Source organism: Triturus cristatus, chromosome 11 (assembly GCF_964204655.1).
Source record: "Triturus cristatus chromosome 11, aTriCri1.1, whole genome shotgun sequence".
In the NCBI taxonomy this organism is placed as follows: domain Eukaryota; kingdom Metazoa; phylum Chordata; class Amphibia; order Caudata; family Salamandridae; genus Triturus; species Triturus cristatus.
In genome coordinates, this window is record NC_140594.1 from 239371685 (window position 1) to 239393516 (window position 21832).

General features: G+C 43.0%; 1 protein-coding gene across 2 annotated transcripts in view; it reads left to right on the forward strand.

Moving 5' to 3' along the window:
- The window catches only part of SEZ6L (seizure related 6 homolog like), a 1319356-nt gene that overhangs the window by 446002 nt on the left and 851522 nt on the right, over positions 1-21832 (forward strand). For both annotated transcript variants that reach the window (XM_085633531.1, XM_085633532.1), the window contains exon 2: positions 4973-5689. In XM_085633531.1, coding sequence (XP_085489657.1) covers positions 4973-5689 — 717 coding nt within the window. The remainder of the gene's footprint in view (positions 1-4972; positions 5690-21832) is intronic.

Consider the following 21832-nt stretch of genomic DNA (forward strand, 5'->3'; position numbering starts at 1 on the left):
AAAATGGTTTAAGAAAATAGCTAAATTCTTCCACAAAAAGATCCCAGTGATCGAACAAGCCTTCACTAACATCTCAGAGGAAGAACTGACCTTCTACCTTATTTCTAATAGCAAATTTCACCTCTTGGATCCTCCATCTTTACTAGCTTTCCCTGAGTTTCAGCTTGAAGAGTCACTGACCCTTCTCCAAAGCATTAAGTCTGGCTCTCCTACCGACCCATGTCCAGCAAATATCCTGAACCTATTAGCTTCCACCATAAACCCCACTGTAAACCAGCTCTTTAATACTACCCTCTCCTCAGGCAACATGCCGAAATTATGGAAGAATGCTAAGATTCTTCCACTGATAAAAAAGGCTAACGCCAAACCGACGGACCCTGCCAACTACAGGCCAATCTCCCTTCTTCTGGCCCTCTCCAAAGTATTAGAGAAGCATGTAAACAAGGCCCTCCAAAAACACATTGAAGATAGAAAGCTCCTTCATGTGTCCCATTTCGGTTTTAGGGCTAACTACAGTACGGAGTCCGCTCTGCTGGAATTGACTCAATATCTCAAGGGTAAGCTGGACCAGGGAGGCAAGGCTGTTCAGATACTGTTCAATCTGTCGGCGGCCTTCAATACGGTCCCAATTGAGAGCCTCCTGGAGAGACTTGCTCACATCCAGGAGCCTTAACATGAATGTCATCCTTCTTGGCAAATGGATCTCAGGACATCTGGCTCCCCCTTTCTCATCCCCGGTTCCAGCCATGAATGTAGGTGTCCCTCAGGGCTCCATTCTTAGTCCTACCCTTTTTAATCTATGTCTATCCCCCCTTGCATTTCTAGTAGAGGAAGAGGGCGCCAAAATTGTTTCCTATGCTGATGACACTCAGCTGATTTTTACATGTGAAAAAGGAACCAACTTTGACGGGGCAATGATTAGGTCTTGCCTCACAAAGGTTTTTAACTGGCTTAAGATCAATCAGCTGAAGTGCAATCCTGACAAAAGTGAAGTTGTTTTCTTTGGTAATCCAGAAACTTCTGACTGAAGCTCTTGGTGGCCAAAAGATCTGCCATCCCCACCCGCGGAAACGGAGAAAGTCAAAAACTTAGGAATTGTCACAGAAAAGACAATCTCCATGCGCTTTCAAATCCAAAATCTAACTGGCGCTTGCTTTGGCATACTCCAGATGCTAAAAATATTCCTGCCACTGTTGCTGCTTGAGAGCAGAAAGATCGTGATGCAGGCTCTGGTGACATCAAAGCTTGACTATGTCAACAGCTTGTACCTTGGTCTTCCCAAATCCCTTATTCAGCACCTACAAGTGGTACAAAACACGGCGGCCAGAGCCATCCTGAGACCTAAACCCAGATCTAGTATGACCCCTATTCTCAAGTCTCTACACTGGCTCCACATAAAAGAACGAATCGACTTCAAAGCGAGGACCATCATCTTTAAAGCTTTCCACGGCTTAGGAGCTGTCTACCTAAATAAGCGCGTTAATCGCTATACAACAGCTAGACCCCTAAGATCTTCCAATGCCAACCTAGCCCTCGTGCCTAAAAAATGCTGTGCCCGCACTGGAGGCAGATCCCTCGGCTTTCTAGGCGCAAAATTGTGGAATATAGCCTCCCTGAGTCTCTGAGACTAACCACAGACCTACTCTCTTTCAGGAAGAACTTAAAAACCTGGATTTTACTAACTGATGGGTCTTTTACGCATGTTTTCCTCCCGCTGTCACGCGCCAGGACACTCTAGTCTGAGCAGTTGCGCACTTTATTAAATACACTATTTCATTTCATTAGGACCCTGACAGTGCAAAGGAACACTCGTTCAAATTCTAAGGGCCTTATTTATGAGGCCTTGCTTCACTTTTATGCCGCAAGTGCGTCACTTTTTGTGACGCACCGGCAGCGTAAAAAATGTGCCATGTTGCTCCATATTTGCAAAGTGACGCATCTAGGCTGATGCATCACTTTGAAACTCCTGCACCACATTATATCTGCACCAGGTATAATGTATGCAGGGTGGGTGTTGCCCCGCAAAAAGCCTTGTCGAAGTGGCGCATTGAAATCTATGAGAACTCAGTGCGCCACTTCTAGGATGCCATTGCCTCAATATCTTACACCTGCCTCACAGCAGGCGTAAGACTGACGCAGGCAAGCCCCATGTGAAAGGACACATTGCTGGAGTTGCGTCTATTTTCAGACACACCCCAGCAATGCATCACTTTTGCACCTACAGATATGTCAGAAATACTGACATATCTGTAACATGATGCGACATGATGCGTCATACAGCAAATATGACGCATCCATCATGTAGCAAGGAGGGTGCACTAAGAAGTGACGCATCCCTGTTTTCACACAGCCATGCATGACTTCTCATAAATAAGGCCCTAAATGTGTTTACATCCAATATTCAGGGATAGTTATGTGTGTTTTCAATATTGTAACCCAGCAGCAGCTCAGCAATTTGACTGCAAATAATCTTTGTAACGCCCTCCCATTTCTTATATGTAAGGCCTTGTTTTGTTCTAAAAGAAACTTTTTATGTATATTGCATGAAACATAAAGACAACATTTCTCTGCAAAATGGCTATACTAGACTCACAAATAAGGTACATAAAAAAATAAATTAAAGGAAAACAGTTTTTAAAGCAATCTGTTTAAGAAATATTCAAGGTCATTAGGGCAAAACTCTGGAGAATGGAGCTGACTGTCAGGGGGCCCCCTGAAAGGCTGGGGCCCTGGGCCAGAGCCCACTTTGCCCATGCATTAAAACGTCTCTGATTTCAAGCATAAAAGAAGCGAGAGAGGAACCTTGTAAGGTAACTATTTAAATAGGCCGAAAGCCTCCTTAAAAAGAAGCGTTTTTAACTGCTTCCTGAAGCACAGAAGATTTCCTTCTCTCCGAAGTGGTTCTGGTAATCTGTTCCATAACTGTGGGGCCAGCACCGAGAAGGATCTACCTCCTTTAGTTGACAGCGTGTATCGAGGACAAACCAACAACTGAGCGTCACAAGATCTAAGAGCTCGTTTAGGCTTGTAGCGTTCCAGACGTTCTTTAATATATACAGGAGCCTGTCCATAAATTGCCTTATGAGCCGTACAAAGGCTCTTGAACTCCACTCTCTGCACAATAGGAAGCCAGTGTAACTTGAGCAATAAAGATGAGGCTTGAGTTAAAGACCAAAACCTCTCGAAGAACAACAGAACTGTACCTTTCATTTTGCAGAAACTCCAGAAAACAGACTCTGAGACCTCTAGAACTTCCAAAACCGACACCTGAGGTCACCACTGCTTTTGTTGCCTCCGGCACGAGTTGAATTGGGCCACTGGTACCAACATGGTTCCCCAGCCCTCCAGCGATCCAGTCCATTGTGATTTCACCCCTCGTGTACTTCCCAACATCGCCTGCAGCCTTGGCATGCAGGTCCCCTTGACTGCGACTGCTCCCGGTTAGAGAATCCTAAAGATACGTTTGCATCTGTCACCCCCCCCGGGCCATGGAGAAGAGGACCCCAGGTGTCCCTGGGTCCCCGAGTATCGCAAGCCTTGAACCCCCCTGTTGGTTCACTCTAACTGGCTTCCTAGCCAGAACCTGCAGCCTCTTTTTACAGTGAACAATCCCCATTGAAACCTATTGCGCTCTCGATGCTGTTTTACACCCTGCACCTGGCCACCCTTATGCCGCTGGTAATGTACTGTTAGTGCTGCCTTGGACCTTGCCCACCACTCACCTTAACTCCTGGAGATTGGTCCTGTAAGTCAATGTACTGCACCTGCTTGCAGAACCTGTTATTCCTTCCATAGGATGACATTGCAGAACTCAAAAACTGCAGTGTCCACTTTTTAAACTGAAAAGTATCTATATTTAAAAACACACATAGCTGAATGATTTTTCTCTGATGCCTAAACATATATGAAGATAGTTACTATTTTTATAAATTGGTGCTGAGATCCTTTTTGAGTCATGTTGTCATTTAATAATCATTGAGTGTATTTGCAAATATCTGGCACTTCACTGTGTTAAGCCTAAGGCTGCTCGACCACACTCCCCCCCCCCTAGTAGAGCACCTTGAGATTACATAGCAAGCCCCTGTCCACTTCTAATAAGGGAACCCATGGACTCTTTACAAGGTATATCAACTTATTGATATATCACATAAAGAGCCAGCTTCCTACAGTATTGCATTCATCTTCAATGGTTCGCTGTCATTTTGTAACAGGTTTGTTCTGATATCTGTGGGTGACGTTAGCATAGAGGAGGCTGAATCAGTATTCACTTAGTGAAATAGTTCTTAGGGGGTAAGGATGTAAAACACTCCATAAATCTGTGTGCTGGTTTGTTGGAAATGTGTTTCCTTTGCTCACAGCATGATGAATCTGCACTTTCCATTCTATTCAATGAGAAGATTTCCTATATAAATCCTCAAATCTGGATGTGAGCCAGGTGACTTTGCGATGCCACGGTAGATGTTCTCTGATTTCTTATTGACGTTGATGCTTAATGGGACTAAGACTGTTTTTTAGTTTCCCTATTATTCAGTATCACCCTTCATGGCAAAGACTTTATGCATCTGAACTTTACAATTTCTGTATTGAACCCTTTGAATGTTTGTAATAAATCTTTTAAAATGTTCTAATTGAGCTATAGAACTCACTTACTAACTCGGTCCTTTCTTACTTAACGGTATTTTGATGTACTGATTTGTACCTTGTCTCTGGGACATATTGCCTCATGAAATCAAGGTTTAACACTGTCTCTACTCCACCCACTCATGGGTTTGCTATTGAAGTGTCTTTTGGAGTGTAAACTTCTAGAGGTACACCACGCCCACAAATTATAGGTGAAACCTTTGGTGCATGCATGATCGAGATCAGCGCTAAAACATCAAAGCAATAAATGAGAATTAAATGGGGATAGGGAGGCTGACATTCCATAAATATTATAATTTGTCAATTGATAGATTTTTTTTGTTTTTTTCAGATATTACAGATGAAGATCCAACCCCTTCAATTCCATATGAGTTGCTTTCCGATGAACTCACAAACAGTAGGCTTGACAAAATAGAGACAGAACATATGGACACAACAACTCAAGATCTTTCCCAGTTGAAAGAAGACTTTTTAGAATTTGAGACTGAAAAAAATCCACCCGAAGCCCATTTGGAGGTTTCACAGATCCCCACACTGGTTCCTACTGCTGTGGAATTGAGAAGTGCAAATAAACAGCCACCCTCCTTACGGCAAGTGAACACAGCAAGAAAACTACTACGACCCAAAACGATATCAACAATCCACCCTAAAGCCTCCCCTTTTCCAACTCTGCTACGTTTCAGTTCACCAACTTTTACTGAAGACCCTGAAGAGATGGGAGATGTTTTGAATGAATCTGGTGAGCAAAGGCAAGAACTGCCTGATCAGCCCGCATGGTTAAGCAGTAAAGGATACAGTAAACCAATAACTCAGGCACCTTTTCAGCTTTCCCCTTTCACACCTCAACCATCAAATGCCCCTACTTTCCAGGACATACCAGACACTATTAGACAAACTTTGCCTGACATAAATGTTCCTCTAAAATCGGATGGCAATGTAATTAATACCGGTGAACGAGACTCAAATTATTCTATGCGCGAAGATAACCAGGACACAACCACTTCGACCATAATTACCACAACAGTGATCACTACGGAACAGACGCCAGGTAAGGTACTTGCTGTGTCAGTAAGGTAGTCACAAAATAGATTACTCTTTAGATTAAATGTATGCATATATTAATCAAATCTAATTCTGTGAATGGCCAAGAAAAGATGCAAAAGGCTAACATTCACATGACAAACTTAAATAAAGTATCTTGCAACATAATTCATTATCTTAATGTAAAATCGATTTGTTTCTCTTGGGATTGACTTTCGATGTATCAACACTCAAAATGTAGTTTTTGCCAAAAAGTTAAAGGCAGCTTTCCAATGGCCTCAATGTAAAGTTAGTGTAATTACTCATTTGGACAAGAAGAGTGTCTGGCTGAACGGAAATGACAAGGCATTCAGTGCTGCATCCCTGGAATCCCTTCATAGACTTTTCACCATCTAAAAGCCAGAGATGTTTGAAGGCATGGACAAAGTGGGCAATTGCCCAGGGCCCCCACGTTTCAAGAGGCCCCTGGGAAAGTAAACTTTTTCTCACCTCTGTTTATTTCCATATCTCAACCTCTCTCGTCTCTGCCTACCTCTACCTCTGAGTCTGTTTCTCTATGCCTGGCCCCAGTGGCATCTTATTGATTTTTGGGGTCCCTGGAAAGACAAATTTCAACTGCTTTGGTGTGAAGCCTGTTCTTGGAAGTTTGCCATCATGCACGCTTCAATTAGTAGAAAATGGGTAATAAAATTGAAAGTTGTTAGGTACAGGGGGCCCCTAAAATATGTTTTGCCCAGGACCCAGAAAATCCTTAAAACAACACTGCTAAAAGCTGGTGATATTTCTGGGCTGAAATGGGCCCAAGAATGGGTAATTACCACAGCAATCTGATGCATTACTCCCAAATCCTGCAGTAATGCCCAGTTCATCAAGGGAGCCTTGGAATTAAATGTGTAGTCCTGTGCCATTCCCGGCTCCCAAAAATTACAAATACCAGTGGTATCTAAGCAATCTTGGCAGGACTCCTCATGCACAACCTTTACACAAGCTCTGTAGAAGGGTCATTTATATGGGCACTGTAGACGTTCAGGTGAGTGGTCATTTATGTGGAAGTAGAGGCTGATTTGACAAGTCAGAGTATACACTGCTTTTTTGGCTGATTGTGGGTCGATTTTATGACCTAGTGGACCAGATTTTACTGTTGTTTTCTTTGATATTACCACAAACATTACCTGCAGGAAGCACAAATATGTGCAGCCTTCCATACCTTGCAAAACACCTATACAGCTTGCCTTTGCAAGTTTAGTATTGCCCTGATTTGCAAATGCGGGCCATTTTTTAGGTCGAGCCTAGCATGGCAGCACATGCGCCGCTCGCTTTGCAAGGCATGCAGTATTCAGTATAGCATGGAAGCTTCATGGAAGCTCCGCCCATCTTTTTTATTGGCTTAGTTACTAAATGCTGCCTTTCGCTAGGTTTTAGGCTCATGACTACCATGTCGTCATTTGTATCCTTCCATGGCTACTGGCCCCTTTACTTTGAGCACTATCTTCTTCCCGTGACTCCCCCCGACAGTCCATGCATTCTCCCCCCTCACTCCCGTTCGTGCCTTCTCTTCCGCCTGCACTCCCCTTTCCAATGCAATAGGTCTCGCGTAAATGCGAGTCCTATTGCATTGCAAATGCTTGTTAAGCTCTCTGATTTGCTAACTGGGGCCACTTTTAATTTGGTTCCCATTCCTATTTTCTCTCCCAGTCCGACCCTGCGTGGAATCCACAACCCTATAAAACATGTAGGATGCTAAGAAGAAGGAAACCATTCACATTCAGTAAGGCAACCATACACCAAAGGTAATTCACGCAAGAGCCTTTAACTCAGCCAGCCAACTAAGCATTAGCCCTCTAAGCTTAATGCCATACCTGCACCCCCCCTTCCCAGAATCCTCCTCTGGGGTTCCATATTTGGAATGCTCCGGCTGAATCTCTGTGTATTGCACCATTAGATTCACCCACTACATTACCAGCACGAATCCGCTAAAATGAAGCCATTTGGAAATGTTTTACTACCTTTACGTTTCCAAAGCTGCATAAAACGCATTACGCCTTTATGCTCTAGTCATGTTTCTCGGAGATATAACAGGACACATTCTCCGGGCAGAGATATTTCAGCGCTTTGGAAACTCGTTATCTTTACTGCTTTTCATGACTTGACGCTGACTGCTTCCAGGGGAGGCTGTGTGTGGCATGCAAACTGCAGCGATAACAATCTACACAATGTGCAACTGGCCCAGGTGCCAAATGTTGTCTGATTGTGTTGCCTGGCTAGGGCCAAGCAGAAGGCGCTGTAATTATCAAACGCTTTCAGCATGTGTGATTAAGAGATATTACCTGCGTTTGCTGCCGCAAAGCAACGACTGCTGAGAAGTTACTCTGCGCCTGCCAGTGCCGCAGTAGTGCCAACCAGCGCCAGAGTCTCTGATAGTTTATTCTCGCTCACTATCACAGATGCAGGTTTGCTTGTTCCTTGGGTGGTTTAAAGGCAGTTATCGGCAAAGTAAGACTGTAGTGCTTGTCTGAAAATCCCATGCCATTTACTTCCGCATCCCGGCCTGTGTACTTTTTTATAAGCACTCACACATCCATTCTTTTATAAATAAATCAAAGTTAAGTTCAGGGTTTAGTATCTTTAATTATGGTGCTGGCAAAAGGAGCATTTTTTAATGTAAGAAAAGGTCTTTTCGTGTACTTTTTATTGTACGGTTTTAAGATACTTGCTGGTCACGCTAACTCTGGTCTTCCATAATTGAAAGAACTGGCAACACTAACAGTTTTAGCCTTTTTAGACAGTGATGTACAAATGCATACCACACATGGTTGTGAAAGTTGAAATATTTATTGTGATTTACTAGTAGTCCAAAGAGTTGATCCTATCTTAACCCCTTCAGCGCGGCGCGGATTTCCGCGCCACGCTGAATGTTCCGTGCGCGGGCGGGGCCATGACGGAACGGTTCCGTCATAAGCACAGCCCAACCGACGTGCATGACGGAACCGTTCCGTCATGCGCGTCGAACGGGTTAATAATGGTAACCATTGTTCAATGTTGACTGACACATAATCATTAAAGCTACGATATTTAGGTATGAGCAAGGCCGGACTGGCCCTACCGGGCATTAGGCGTTTCCCCGGGAGGCGGGAAGGTTGGGTGAGACTAGTTTTGTTTGTGGAGGTCACTTTTGGAGCAGTGCAGCAGTTTTAAAAGCACTGCAAAGTTCCTTGTATACTCAGCAGTTTTCGGGCAACAATGAAAGTGTCAAGATAACTCTGGTGATTATTTTACCCACTGGAGAGAGATAGGAGAATTGTAGTGGCAGTTTTGACACATCTAATTTAGCCCGGAGGGTTAATATGCGTGCTGCTATGAAAGTGTACCATGTATATCAAAGAACAATATTTTACGTGCATAGCTCAGTAAGTTGCTGCTTTTGTCACAGAGATTCTATTGTTACTGCGCAGTTCTTAAGTTACAATTGTAATCTAGCACAGTGAGATATGAACTGCCATGAAAGGGCTGCATGCAAGCTGCATGGTACAGGGTCGAAAGTTACGTTTTTTTCCCAGTCTTTCATACCTTTATACTGATATTGCTTAAAAGGTTTGTTTGGCTAGAAATACTTTCTTATTATTAAATTAAACGCTAACCACTGTTTTATGGTCTGCATCCCTAGTTTGTGCTTCTCCAGACCATGCACTCTTAAAAAATGTCTACCAGTATGGATGACATGTGAATCATACACCTTGTAGTCCTCTTTGCCTTGTGTAACAATTTGTATACACTGGTTTACACACATAGTCTCTGTGGGAAACAACCTTTACAAAGCAGTCATTACATCGCACTACATTTACAACGCAGTCATTACAACGCAACATCCTTTACATCTCATGTCATTACAATGTAGCCATTACATCGCACGTCACTACAACTCATGTCACTACAACGTAGACATTACATCGCATGTCACTAGAATGCATACCATTACAAAGCATAGTACCCCTACACTATCCAACACTTACCTTACTGCTGCACCCATTGGAGTTAGAATAGTACTTTTTACCCTTACACTATCCAACACTTACCTTAAATGTAATGTCATGGTATGCATTGCAATGGTATGCGTTGTAATGGTATAATGCGATGTAATGGAATGCATTGTTAATTTAGTTTCTAAAAATGCGTTGTAATGGCATTCGATGTAAAATATTGTGTTGTAATGGATGTTACGATGTAAAAACTGAGTTGTAAAGGCATGCGTTGTAAATGTTTGCGTTGTAACGTTATACATTCAGTCTCTGTATGTGTGCGTAATGTGAAGTGCTCTGACACCCTACATTGTTTTAAGAACTGCTATAAAACAAATGAAGTACATCTTAGGGAAGGGCTGTGGAAAGATGAGAGGCACAGTTGGAGGGTGATAGTGAAGGAATCATTGAAGAGCCCCCAACAATGATTGGCATATCCTGGTGCATAGTAAGTTCATTATCTACTGTGCTTTAAAAGCTAATAGAATTGAGTATATAATGACAAATATGTTGTAGAATGCACCATTTTTTCGCAATTGTCTTGGTGGTAGAGCCTCCAAAATCAACCCTTTGTAGTGGTCAGACTCGATCACTCACTGCACTCGCTATGCACCGTACAGGGGATGATCTGACAAAATTTGCCAGGGCTGCTTCGGGTAACCTGGGATAAGAGGAAGAAGCAGCAGGAGGACCTCGTTCATAACCCATGAAACCCTTCCATTCTCTAATCTTTTCCAAAATCCTCTCGTCCAGTGTTTATGTAAGCCCTTGAATAATCTGCAGGGAATTCATATGCCAAATCTTGAGCTGCTAGTTCCTTGCTCGAACCCGGATGCCATGATCAAAAGGCACCCGAGTGTTATTTACTCCTGCAGCTACAATGTAATTTTCAACATCAATTGCACTATCCTTCTGAAAGCACATGAGGCTATATAATTGGTTTATTACCTTAGATTTCACTTACAACTCTACACAATATAAATTTCCTACATTAACAGTTAAACCAACTAAATCGGTAAGGCGCAAATGCAATATTTTTGGGTTATTCGAAATTAGAATAATTTTTGCTTTTACTGGAGGAGAGTCCCAGGAAAGATTTCCTTTCGGTAAGCTGTGTTGTTCTTTAGTCGCTGCAGCGCAAGAACTGGATTGCCCATGAAGGATACGGGGGCTCTACTTGAGGAAAAAACTGCAAGTATCTCCTACACTGGAACCCATCCCTCTCAGGACCATTCTATTGAATGTAAATACTGAGCGGTGTCATCTTGCGTTCAAGTTCGCAAGGATTTTAAACTTGATTGAAATGACCTTCCCGAAGCTGCAACGTCAGGAGCCAAAGCCCTTAACAAGCAAACAACATTTTCACAGTCAGCACATGCCTCTATAGTCCTTGTGGCCTACTTCAGGAGGCAGACTGATAGCAGGTATATTCCAAGCACTTCCAAGCAAAATAATTGAAGTGGGAATCTATAAGCAATCCCTAAATATTTTCTTCACAGGTATCTTCCTGCCTGTTCTTTACATCTTCAAGAATAAGACATCTAAAATGTTGTGTACTGAATCATTTAATGAAAATATATGCCCATGCTTTTTGATAAGTAACCACTAGATAACACTCACATATTTCCCATAGATCATTTTGCAGTAAACTGATCTAAGTTTTGTGTTGTGAAGGTTTCTTATGAACTATTCAGATTCAACAGTGTCTTTTGCATAAAGGACCATTAGGGAAAGATCTCCATATGAACCCACAATTCATCCCACAAAGATCAAATTCATTCCTCACTTCCCTGTTACTAGTGCCTTCTCTGAGGAATAGCCCTCTCCTCACAGTCACCATCCATACATTGCTAAGCAGTTAATTCCATGGGAACTACGCCCATTCCTGCCCTTCATCCACCAGAAGCTTCTGTAACAGACGGAGCTTCTCAGTTCCAAACTGTGTCCATTCACATCAACGGGCTGTACCGCCTCAGAAGAAATACATCACAACTTGAGAGAAGATATTTGGAATGGATAATCTAAAATAACAAACTTAAATAGAATTGTTTGTTTCAGTCAGAACTGCTATTAAGATATGACATGCTATGCAAAGGATTTTATTTAGGGTTTTTCTTGTATGTGGCAGCATACTGTGGGTAGCTGTCATCTTGGTTTGTAACCGAGTAATTCGCTGAAACTTTATTCACGACTAACACATTCTGAATCATATTCCCTTCTCTAAACACATTTGCTATAACTTGTTATGCTTTTTCGAGTGTAATATTCGGACCTCCTGTAATAACATGTTTGCAACAGCAAGGGCTGCACTAAAAATGAAAAGTGCTTAATTTTAAATAGGGTACAGAGGGACTGAAGCCAGTTCAGCAGACCTCAGACTGCAGCAGAAATCAAATCCTAAAAGTCCAGGAAGTGAATACACTCGGGATTTTACCTAGCCAGACAGAATTTCTCACAGTTGATGTGTATGTACCTGGTGTGTCTTTATTGAGGGGACTTGTGGTTTTTAAAACCACAAGATCCAACACCTAAGAGCACTAGAGAGATGCATAGGGTCTCAGACTAAGCCAAGCTGGTGGGTGCACTAAAGAAGGACATCAAGTGGGAGCCCCACTGTGCTGCAAGTGACTGAGAGGTGAAAGTGATGTAATGTCTTTGGACTCAGGCTGTCTGCTGGCAGAAGGGGGGGGGGGAATAAGAGATACACTAGCAGCATGAAAGCCAGGGGCTAGAATGCTAGAGAACTCCAGGAAGTGTGATACTCAGGGACAAGGGATGTGGGTTATTGACATATATAATTACCGAGGTGCAGGCTGTGAAGCCGAGGTATAAAGTTTGGTTGCCCTTGGACTGCACAGTATGGGAGATGCGGGTAGTCAGACCCTGGGCCCTAAGCTGTTTTCCTCTAATTGATAGGGTCATAGACATTCTGGCACTCTAACACTTAGATAGTTGCTGTCTTGCCACAAATAGTAGAATTAGATTGATGCATGCAGTCAGTGGTGGCGTATAAAATAAAAATAAAATCAAGATTTACCCATTATTATCCCTGAAGAATACAATAGTTGCTCTTTTACAAGTATTGTTTAAATAAATATATATTAAGATATAGTTTGTTTGTGTGGGTATTGGTTTAGATAAGTGACCCGGTTATTTATGATGAGTGAAAAGCACATGGGCATTTAACATTTGTGAGGTCTGACATTTCAGGACTTTAATTGCTTTGGTGCTGGGGACGGCTCCATGCCTTTCTCCTCACCAGTCCTCATGTGCTGGGGAGGCAGAAAGCTCACTGGAATTCAGGAGTGTTTTGTAATGCAAAATGGGTGGGGCTGCACTCCCAGGCATTGGGCATGACCTCCCCCAAATAACCATACACCCCCATCAATCTTTCTTCCCCCTGTTGGAGACAGATTGGATGTGTTTTTGTCCAGTCTGCTCCCAGTGGGTGGTATAAAGCTCACTATACCACCAGGGGCTATATATGGCGGCAGAAGCATCCCCCCATCAATGCGCTAGTGTTCCCCCTTCCCCCCCCCCCCCGACCCCCAGGCACAAACGTCTTTCTGCCTCCCCGGGGGCAGATGGTAGTTTTTTACCTCCAATCTGCCTCCAGGGGCAGAAAGCCCACAAGACACCAGTAGTGGAGTCATCTGGCCCAACCCACTACCATATGTCCTCCGATTGGCCTTTTCTTTGCCGCCTGAGAGGTTAAGGGAGTTAGCATTAAATCAATCAATTTCACTTTACTTAGTAACACATTTGGCTACTGTTGAAAAGTGGTTTATTAGTAGTGGTAGATATATATCTACCACTGGCACGAAGGCCACTAACACAGTCTAGGGCTCAAAATAGGTCTTAGAAAATAAATCCCATGCTCAAACCTTGGTAGCTTGGCTGCGACCAGACAGGTTTAACTTCAGAGATAGGTATTTAAAGCATTTAAAAACACCAATTCAGTAAATAATAAAGACACATCACACAATTAAAATCTAACACCAATTTTTCAAACATAGAAAATATTTTTATCTTTAAAATGACACCAAAACGAGAAAGGGAATTGAAGCTATGATTTAAAAAAAAAAGATTTTTATAACTTATAACTTCTTTTCTGTACATTTCATGATAAATTCAACAACAACATATTGTTGGATTTATCAATACCATTCTACTAAATCCTTGAATTATATTTTCTGCAAAGCCTAGCGTTAGTTATTAAATAATAACTGATTGCCATGTTCACCTATGTGGCTTAGAATCTATAATGGGGTAAAGAAAATGTCCAATTACTCCAGCACCAGGGCTTATTAAAATGATTTTATAAGGACCCTGCTTATATCTACAGGATCACCCTCCAGGAACACATAGGGGAGACTTTGGGGCTTCTCAATATGCAAATATATTGCAAATTTCACTCCACAGTGCTTCTAGCAAAAAAGTCGATTTTGGGAAGCACTTTACTACAACGTGGGAAGTGAAATGTGCAATTTCACTCTAACCCAGGCATGAAATCCTCTTTTATAAGGGTAAGGGTCTTCCTTATACGTACCTGACCCCTGAGCCCTGTGACACCTAAGGGAGACCTTGGGGGTACCTAATATGCCAAAATATTGTAGTTTATTAATTTTTAAGTGCCCCAAACACCAAAGTCGAGTTTTGGCACAATTTATTTGTTAAAAGAAGTCCTTCAACACAGGGCTGCTTTTAAACTGACCTCAGGCTTCAACAGTGCACACATGCAGGTGCAGAAAGAGCGGCTGGCCTCTAAACTGTCATGCCGTATTATATACTAGGCACCTAAAGGTAATTTTAATCACCCTGACCTATTATGTACTGGGGCCTTATAGGGGAGGTCATGCCAATCATAGGGGTACCCTAACCCATAGTGTAACCTTGTGTATGTAGATATTTCACTGTATTCTAAGTGTGTTTTCAGCATTGCACTGTCCCAGGGCCTGGTTAGGCAGAGCCCAGGGACGGTCGGAGTCAGTTACCACCAGTACCAGTCAGCAAAATAATGGGGGTGCACAGGGCACTAGGATGACTTTGCAACAGCTACACAATATGGACCAGGAATCAGTGAGTATAGTTAAGAATGTTTATGACAAGCCAGCAATCAAGTTAAGATAGACACATTTCAGAACAATGCTATAAAGGTGCAGAATAACAACCGGGAAACTCAAGCTCCCAAAGAAGTGTAGGCGCACCAGTATAAGGCAAACAAGTAGTTGAGTCAAAGCATTACAAAAGATTAGCAGCTACATTTGGGGCTCAGCGAAGAGTTTCTGGTTCTCTCTTCTATACATGAGTGAAGTTTCAAATCATCTAAGTTACATCTTAACTAAGGAGGTTGGTTTTGGAACCTCAAAAATAAGGGAAATGGAGAAAATTAGGAAACATTTGGGGAAGTACGAGAAGTAAGGGAAGGTGTAAGCATCTCAGGAGCTCGGTCAAGGTTATTTTTGGGACAGGGAAATTAGTATTAGCCTAAGCCACACTCAACACAGAACAAAAGGGAAAGCGTGTAGGTCTAAACCTCTCAAAGTCCACAGGAAAATATCCTAAACACAGTTAATAGGTGATGATGGTTTATTCTTCGAGTCTCCAAAGAGCATATCATTGAATAAGGTTAAGACACACAGCGTATGCTAGAATTATCTAATTCTACAGTGAATGCACTTGAATTATGATGTCAAAAGCAACAATTTACATTAACCCCTTGCATGCTCCTGACGGAACCACTCCGTCATGAGCCACAGGCGCCGTTTGCTCATGACGGAGTGGTTCTGACATGCTGCGGCCGTTGGTGGCCGCTCCGCCCACGCGGCGCTGTTTCCCCGCCTGTGCGGGCGATCAGCGCAAGTGGGTGGAGTCATGACGGAACCACGCCGTCATGAGCACAGCTCGCCCGTGACTCATGACGGCGTGGTTCCGTCATGAGCATGGCGGCGCCGCGCTCACCCCAAACCCCCCAGCGCTGCGGCAGAATTCGCGCCGCAGCGAAGGGGTTAATATTGTTGGGCACACAGAAAACATGTGCTTAAGAGCACATTTGTGTCATGTATTTGCAACGTGGACGGATGGGGCCAAGATTAAGCTACTCCGCTAGGGAGTGGTTTTTAAAGGTAGAATCAGGGGGGGTGGCCCTCTCAGGCATCAGGTCGAGCTCCCACCCACCCATATAACTCCCAGCAGCCTTTCTGCCCGTTGGGGGCAAATCGGGATACTTTTCTCCAATATGCCCCTGGTTGCCGGAAGAAACCCAGTAGACCATCAGTGATTATATTTGGAGGGGTGGAGCACCCCCCCCCTCCGGCAATGGGCTAGTGCTCTCCCCCTCCCCCCCAGGCTCAGAATTTTTTATGCTTCCCTACCCAGGGGGCAAGGTGTTTACCTCCTAACAGAAATCCCACTAGACACCTGGAATTTTTATGGGTAAATGGGTGGAGGCGGCCCTTCCAGGCATTGGGACCAGCTCCTTCCCACTCAAGTGACCCCAGAAGTATTTCTGCCTCCGTCAGGGGCAGATAGGAGATGTTTTCCTTCAATCTGTCCCAGCGGGGGCAGAAAGTCCACTCGACCACCAGGGTTTATATTAGGAGGGGGGAGGCCCCCTTGACAATTGGCTAATGCCCCCTCCTGCCCCCAGGCCCAAATGTCTTACTTCACCCTAGGGCATATTGCAGGTTTTTCCTCCAATCTGCCCTGGGTGGGCAGAAAGTCTACTAGACATCAGGAATTATGTTTTAGTAGACAAATGTGGATCAGTGATTCGTCTATGCATTGGGCCTAACCACACCCCTCAAATGACCTGCAATAGTCTTTGTGCCCCCATGGCAGATGAGAGGTCTTCAATCCCGATTTGCCCCAGAGGAAGGGGCAGAAAGTCCACTACACACCAGGGAGTTTTGTTCCTTGTTACATGGTGTGAGGTTGGCCTGCCCCCCCCCCCCACACACACACATCGGGCCTAGCCTCCACCTCTAATATGATCCCAACAATCTCCCTGCCCCCGGGAGACTAAAGCATCCCCATCTTTTTTTTAAACAAGGACATTTTTTTATTTTTTTATTATTTTGGGTTATACATATGGATAGCAGAGTTGGACCAACTCCCAATATCGTCCTACTTCCATGCTGAATGTCTGCACTTCTTGGGCTCGGGTCAGCTGCTACCCGGGGAAACCTGCCAAACCCAGACATTTCTGAAAACTAGACACCCAGGGGAATCCAGGGTGGCATGGACTCTTGACAGACACAAATAAAATTAGGGTCAATAAGAGTTGCTCTGGAAGACTCCCATTGACCTAGGTTTGATGCTTGCCTGTTGCATGCGCTACGCCCAGCCGCACTAGTGTGGTGGCATTTTTATTGGGACAAGTGAGCAAATGGTATGAATTTCTTGGATTTCTGCTGATTCTGCAAGTTTACATCAGAGAAATGCAAAGAAATGTTCGATTTTAGGCAAAGTTTGAGGTTTGCAGGGCACTGTGGGTAATAAAACTTTGTGGGACCCACACAAAGCATACCACCCTGAACTCCCCATGGTATCTAGTTTTCAGAAATGTCTGAGTTTGGTAGGTTTCTCTGGGTGGCTTTTCATCCCTGGCCAAAAAAATACTGTAACCCCCCCATTGCCAAATTAGATCATTTTTGTGACAGGAAATGTTGAGGTCTCCACATTGTATTTTGGGGCTTTCCTGCTGCGGGCACTAGGCCTACCCTCACAAGTGATGTACCATTTTTATCAGAAGACATGCAAGACCATAGAATAGTATGATATTCAGTATTACCAATTGGATTTCGCTGCATTTGTGCCTTCCAAATAAAAGCCAGTGAGTAAGAAAGAAGACATTTTAAAAAATATCTTTAAAATCATATGCTTGTACAGGTACTCGCAAATTCAGAGATGTACAAATAACCATTGGCCCTAAACAACATATCTTGTGCCTATTTTGGAAATACATAGGCTACATTGATACCTATTTTTCACTCTACATATTTCACCATATGAAGTGGTCTGTACACAATGAAAAAACATTGTACGGTGCAGCTCAGTTGTTGGTTCTGGGTACATCGGGTTTTTGGAGAACTTACAAACCCTATATATGCCCACAACTAAAAGGGTCTAGTGAATGTTATGGTACATTGTTTTTGTAAATCAGCCATCTTGATAAAAAGTTATAGATGAAAACATTGTCAGAAATGTCTGCTTTTTCCAACTCATTTGCAATATATCTTTATTTCAACAGTCATTTTTCTTTGAGAAAACCTTGAGGGATCTACACATATCAACACTTGCTGAATTTGGAATTCAGTCTACTTTTCAGAAGTTTATGTCTTTCCTGGATCACCTATGGGTTTCGCACTATTTTCCACCACAAACTGGAAGTAGGTTGAAAACACAAAAATAGGAAAAATGGGCTGCCTCTTTAAAAAATGCCAAAACTCTGGTAAACATTTAGGTTTTTTATTCAGCTATGCAAGTTTCTGAAAGCTGGGAACATGATGACTTTAGCACATAAAACCGTTCATTTATGCCATTTTTATAAAAAAAACAGACACTTTTTCCAGAGCACTAATTTCCTATTTTCCCCCAAAAACTTAAAATGTAGCTATATTTTGGCTATTTTCTCGGTCCACTCCAAGGGAATCCACAAACTCTGGGTACTTTTAGAATCGTCAGGATGTTGGAAAAAAGGATGCAAATTCGGCGTGGATAGCTTATGTGGACAAAAGGTTATGGAGGAATAAGCATGAACTATCCTAAACAGCCAAAAAAGACTTGGCACGAGGGGGGTGGGGGTAGGAGGAGAAGCCTAGCAGCGAAAGGGTAAAGAGGAATCACACGTGTTAAAAGTCAGGGATTTAAGAGTAAAGCACAATTATTGATCCAACTATGCCTAGGAGCAAACAAAACAGCAGCCATTCTGCTGTCATACACCTAAATAAAAGAAGCAGAAGTACCTACACCAAATAATTGCCTGAAACCCTTGGAAATTCAACATACCTGATTTGTAACATTGTAACACAAATCTAACCACTGCCTCCCTCTATCTCAGCAATCAACATTTTAAGTGCAGGTCATCAGTAATTATAGGGTGAGCAATGAGAGAGCAAAATGTACAACTCTACCAATAAAGAACAATTACCCGTAAACTGTGCGTCTATTTCTGGTGTTCCTCATCCATCACATCACTAACTGCTGCATCCCAAAACACAATAAGAGCACCTCCATAGATACTCACACAACACTGCTTCTCACATAGGCTCAAAACAAAGACAAAGCTCTTCAAGTCACGCACCCTGCATGATGTAGCATGATTTCAATGTGTGGGTAATCACTCCAGCACCCCGTCCGTATTCAGCACTATGGAAATGCTACACTACAGTACAATACTTTAGTATCAAACCCATTCTATCAAAAGGCTGTCCTCCAGCTCACAAGGGGCCCAGATTCAAGAAACTAAGAGAGCCTTGGAAATCCCAAAAATCACCCATTGAAAAATGCTACTAGAAAAGAATACAAAGCTTGATTTTTTGCAGATGTATGTAGAAGACTACTTTCTAAGGATGCTTTAAAGCAGGTATCATCAAGGTCTGAGTTGGTGATCACACCAAGGAGATCGATGCTTGCCTGCACACAGTAAATGGTAATTTCTTGGTGGTGAGGGATTACATATGTAAATTTCTCACTTGAAGCAAGTGCTGAAAAGGGCTGAATAAACAATTCACTTAACATTTCAATCCACCACGCGACTGGACAATCAGACAGAAATGAGCATCCGGGGAACATTTGAGGTCCTCAGGGACTCACTAAGAGACCACCCTCATAGCACCGCCATTGCTCCACCCTGTATAATGGCCAGTTAAGAGGTCACCTTATTCTGTTTCATGGATGCCAACCACTACTGCTTCACCTAATGAGTAGCACATGTAGAAACCAGCATTTTTACCTTCACCTTCACCTAATGAGTAGCACATGTAAAAACCAGAATGGAGTGCTACAGTCCCTACATAGTGAGATTGCCGGAATGCACAGTGAAACATATCTAGAGAATGAACATGATTTGCAAATGCATTTACGCACACAAACAAATGTGGGATAAAAATAAGTAAGGAATGTGTTGTTTATTAGCAAAGAAATAAGGCAGGAGATAGCTTTCAAAATACGTGTTGGATTCACCAAAAAACAGTCCTTTTAAATTTGAATGCCTTTAATTTCATGTATAATAATTGAGGCAGCCTTTTCTTTGCAGTGTTGCCATTTACTTCTCATAGTCTTCTGTAACAAGCTGTGAGTACTAAACTTTAAAAAACAAATCAATTACAAAGACAATATCTTGTCTTGGAATGTGTTTACAGACAACTTAATGACTACTGTAAAAAGAACTAAATACTGATTCCTAGTAAAAGCTTGCAGCCTGCCAGCATGTCTTTTATTAAGCAATATTTTTTTCCAGAAAAGAGCTCTGATGCAGAATGAAAGCTGTGTGCTGCCCTTTATGAGTCTTCCTCTTGTCAAACATCACTTAACTTTCAAGGCAGCCTCATAATAGATAGCAGAAACTAATTGTGTTTTAAAAAAAAATCTCTTAATAATACTAGTAGAATTACGAAGAAATGGGTGACCTAATAACAGTACGAGAAGAACAAAAATATAACCTGTTCAAATGCCTTGCATAATGATTAGTATAAAGGGATTTGTCAAGTAACCCTTTCTTGGTATTAATGCAGTTTTCCATGTAAATTAACTGAAAGAGGTGTGGATTTATTAACAAGTGTAAGGAATTGGGTTGTTGGTTGACACTGGGATGTGAGTCCTAGTCAATCAGCAACCACAAACCCTGTCAGTGTAAGGCACAAGCAAACCCCAAATTAACCTGGCTCAAATCCCATTATAGCTTGGCACAGAGCAGTCAGGCTTAACTTAGAGTCAATTTGTAAAGTGTTTGTGCAACACTTAAAACAGAACACAGTGAACACACAACACAAACAGGATCCCACACCAGGTTAGAAACATAGATCAGAATTTAGTAAATAAAAAAAGACCAAAATGACAAAAATCCAAACAGTAGATCCGAGATAATAAATTCTAAACCATTTAATAAAGAGAGAGGAAAAAGGCACAAAGCGCCAAATGTGGACATCTGGTCGCACTGGAGCGAGAGAAAGTCACCAGTTCAGGCTGACTATGAAAGAGCACGGACCAGCTACAAGGACTATTTAGGCCAGCTGAACAAAGTACCTTCAATCCTGGTGATCGGTGCATTTCGAGGATCCACACGAAAGATACGTCACTCAGTCGATGAGATGTGTTGGTTCTGAGATGTGGCAAGGTTGTGGTGAGAGATTCTGTTGCATCATCGTTGGGGACCATGCTAACGAGGGCTTGCGATGCAAAGTTAGGGGTCTGGGAGGCATTGCATCGTCGAGGTTATGAGTCACTTCTAAGGAGCTGCAAAACTGCGATTGAGGAGTCCCCTTGAATCTCTACACAAGACCATTTGTTTGGGGGTGTTAGGCTATGGAGAACTTATAAGTTACCTCACAATCATCTCGCATTGACTTCATATAGGCTGGCATTAAGTTAGTGCTTCTGTCAGACACTAACACTTTGGGGAGCCCCACACAGGTAAGAAATCACCTTCAGGACCCTGGCCACTGCAGGTTCAGTCACCGACCTCAAAGCAATGGCCTCTGAGTAGTGAGTGGCATGGTCCACCAAGACCAGGAGGAACCTGTTGCCTAAAGCTGTCTTGGAGTCCAAGGGTCCAATATTGTCAATGACTCCCTCTCAATGGGAATACCAGCCTTGGGCTTTTTCCTTGACTTCCCACTGGTCAGAAAGGCTGGACAGACACACAGAATGCATCCGAGGCAGTAGTCATCCAGGTCCAATAGAAGTGGGCATCATGCCTGGTGTAGGTTTTGTCTTGCCTCAGATGTCCTGCATCAAACCCAGTAGGAACGTCCTGCAACACTAGGGGGGCACATGCTCATAGGCTGCCCCGGATTCAGGAGCCTTAGGCTTGCTATATAGGAAGGCATTCTCCCAATAGAGCAGGTGATTTCCCGAGGTGTTGCCTGCTGCTTGGGCCTCAGCTTGTCACCTCAAGCCCTCTAGGGTGGGAC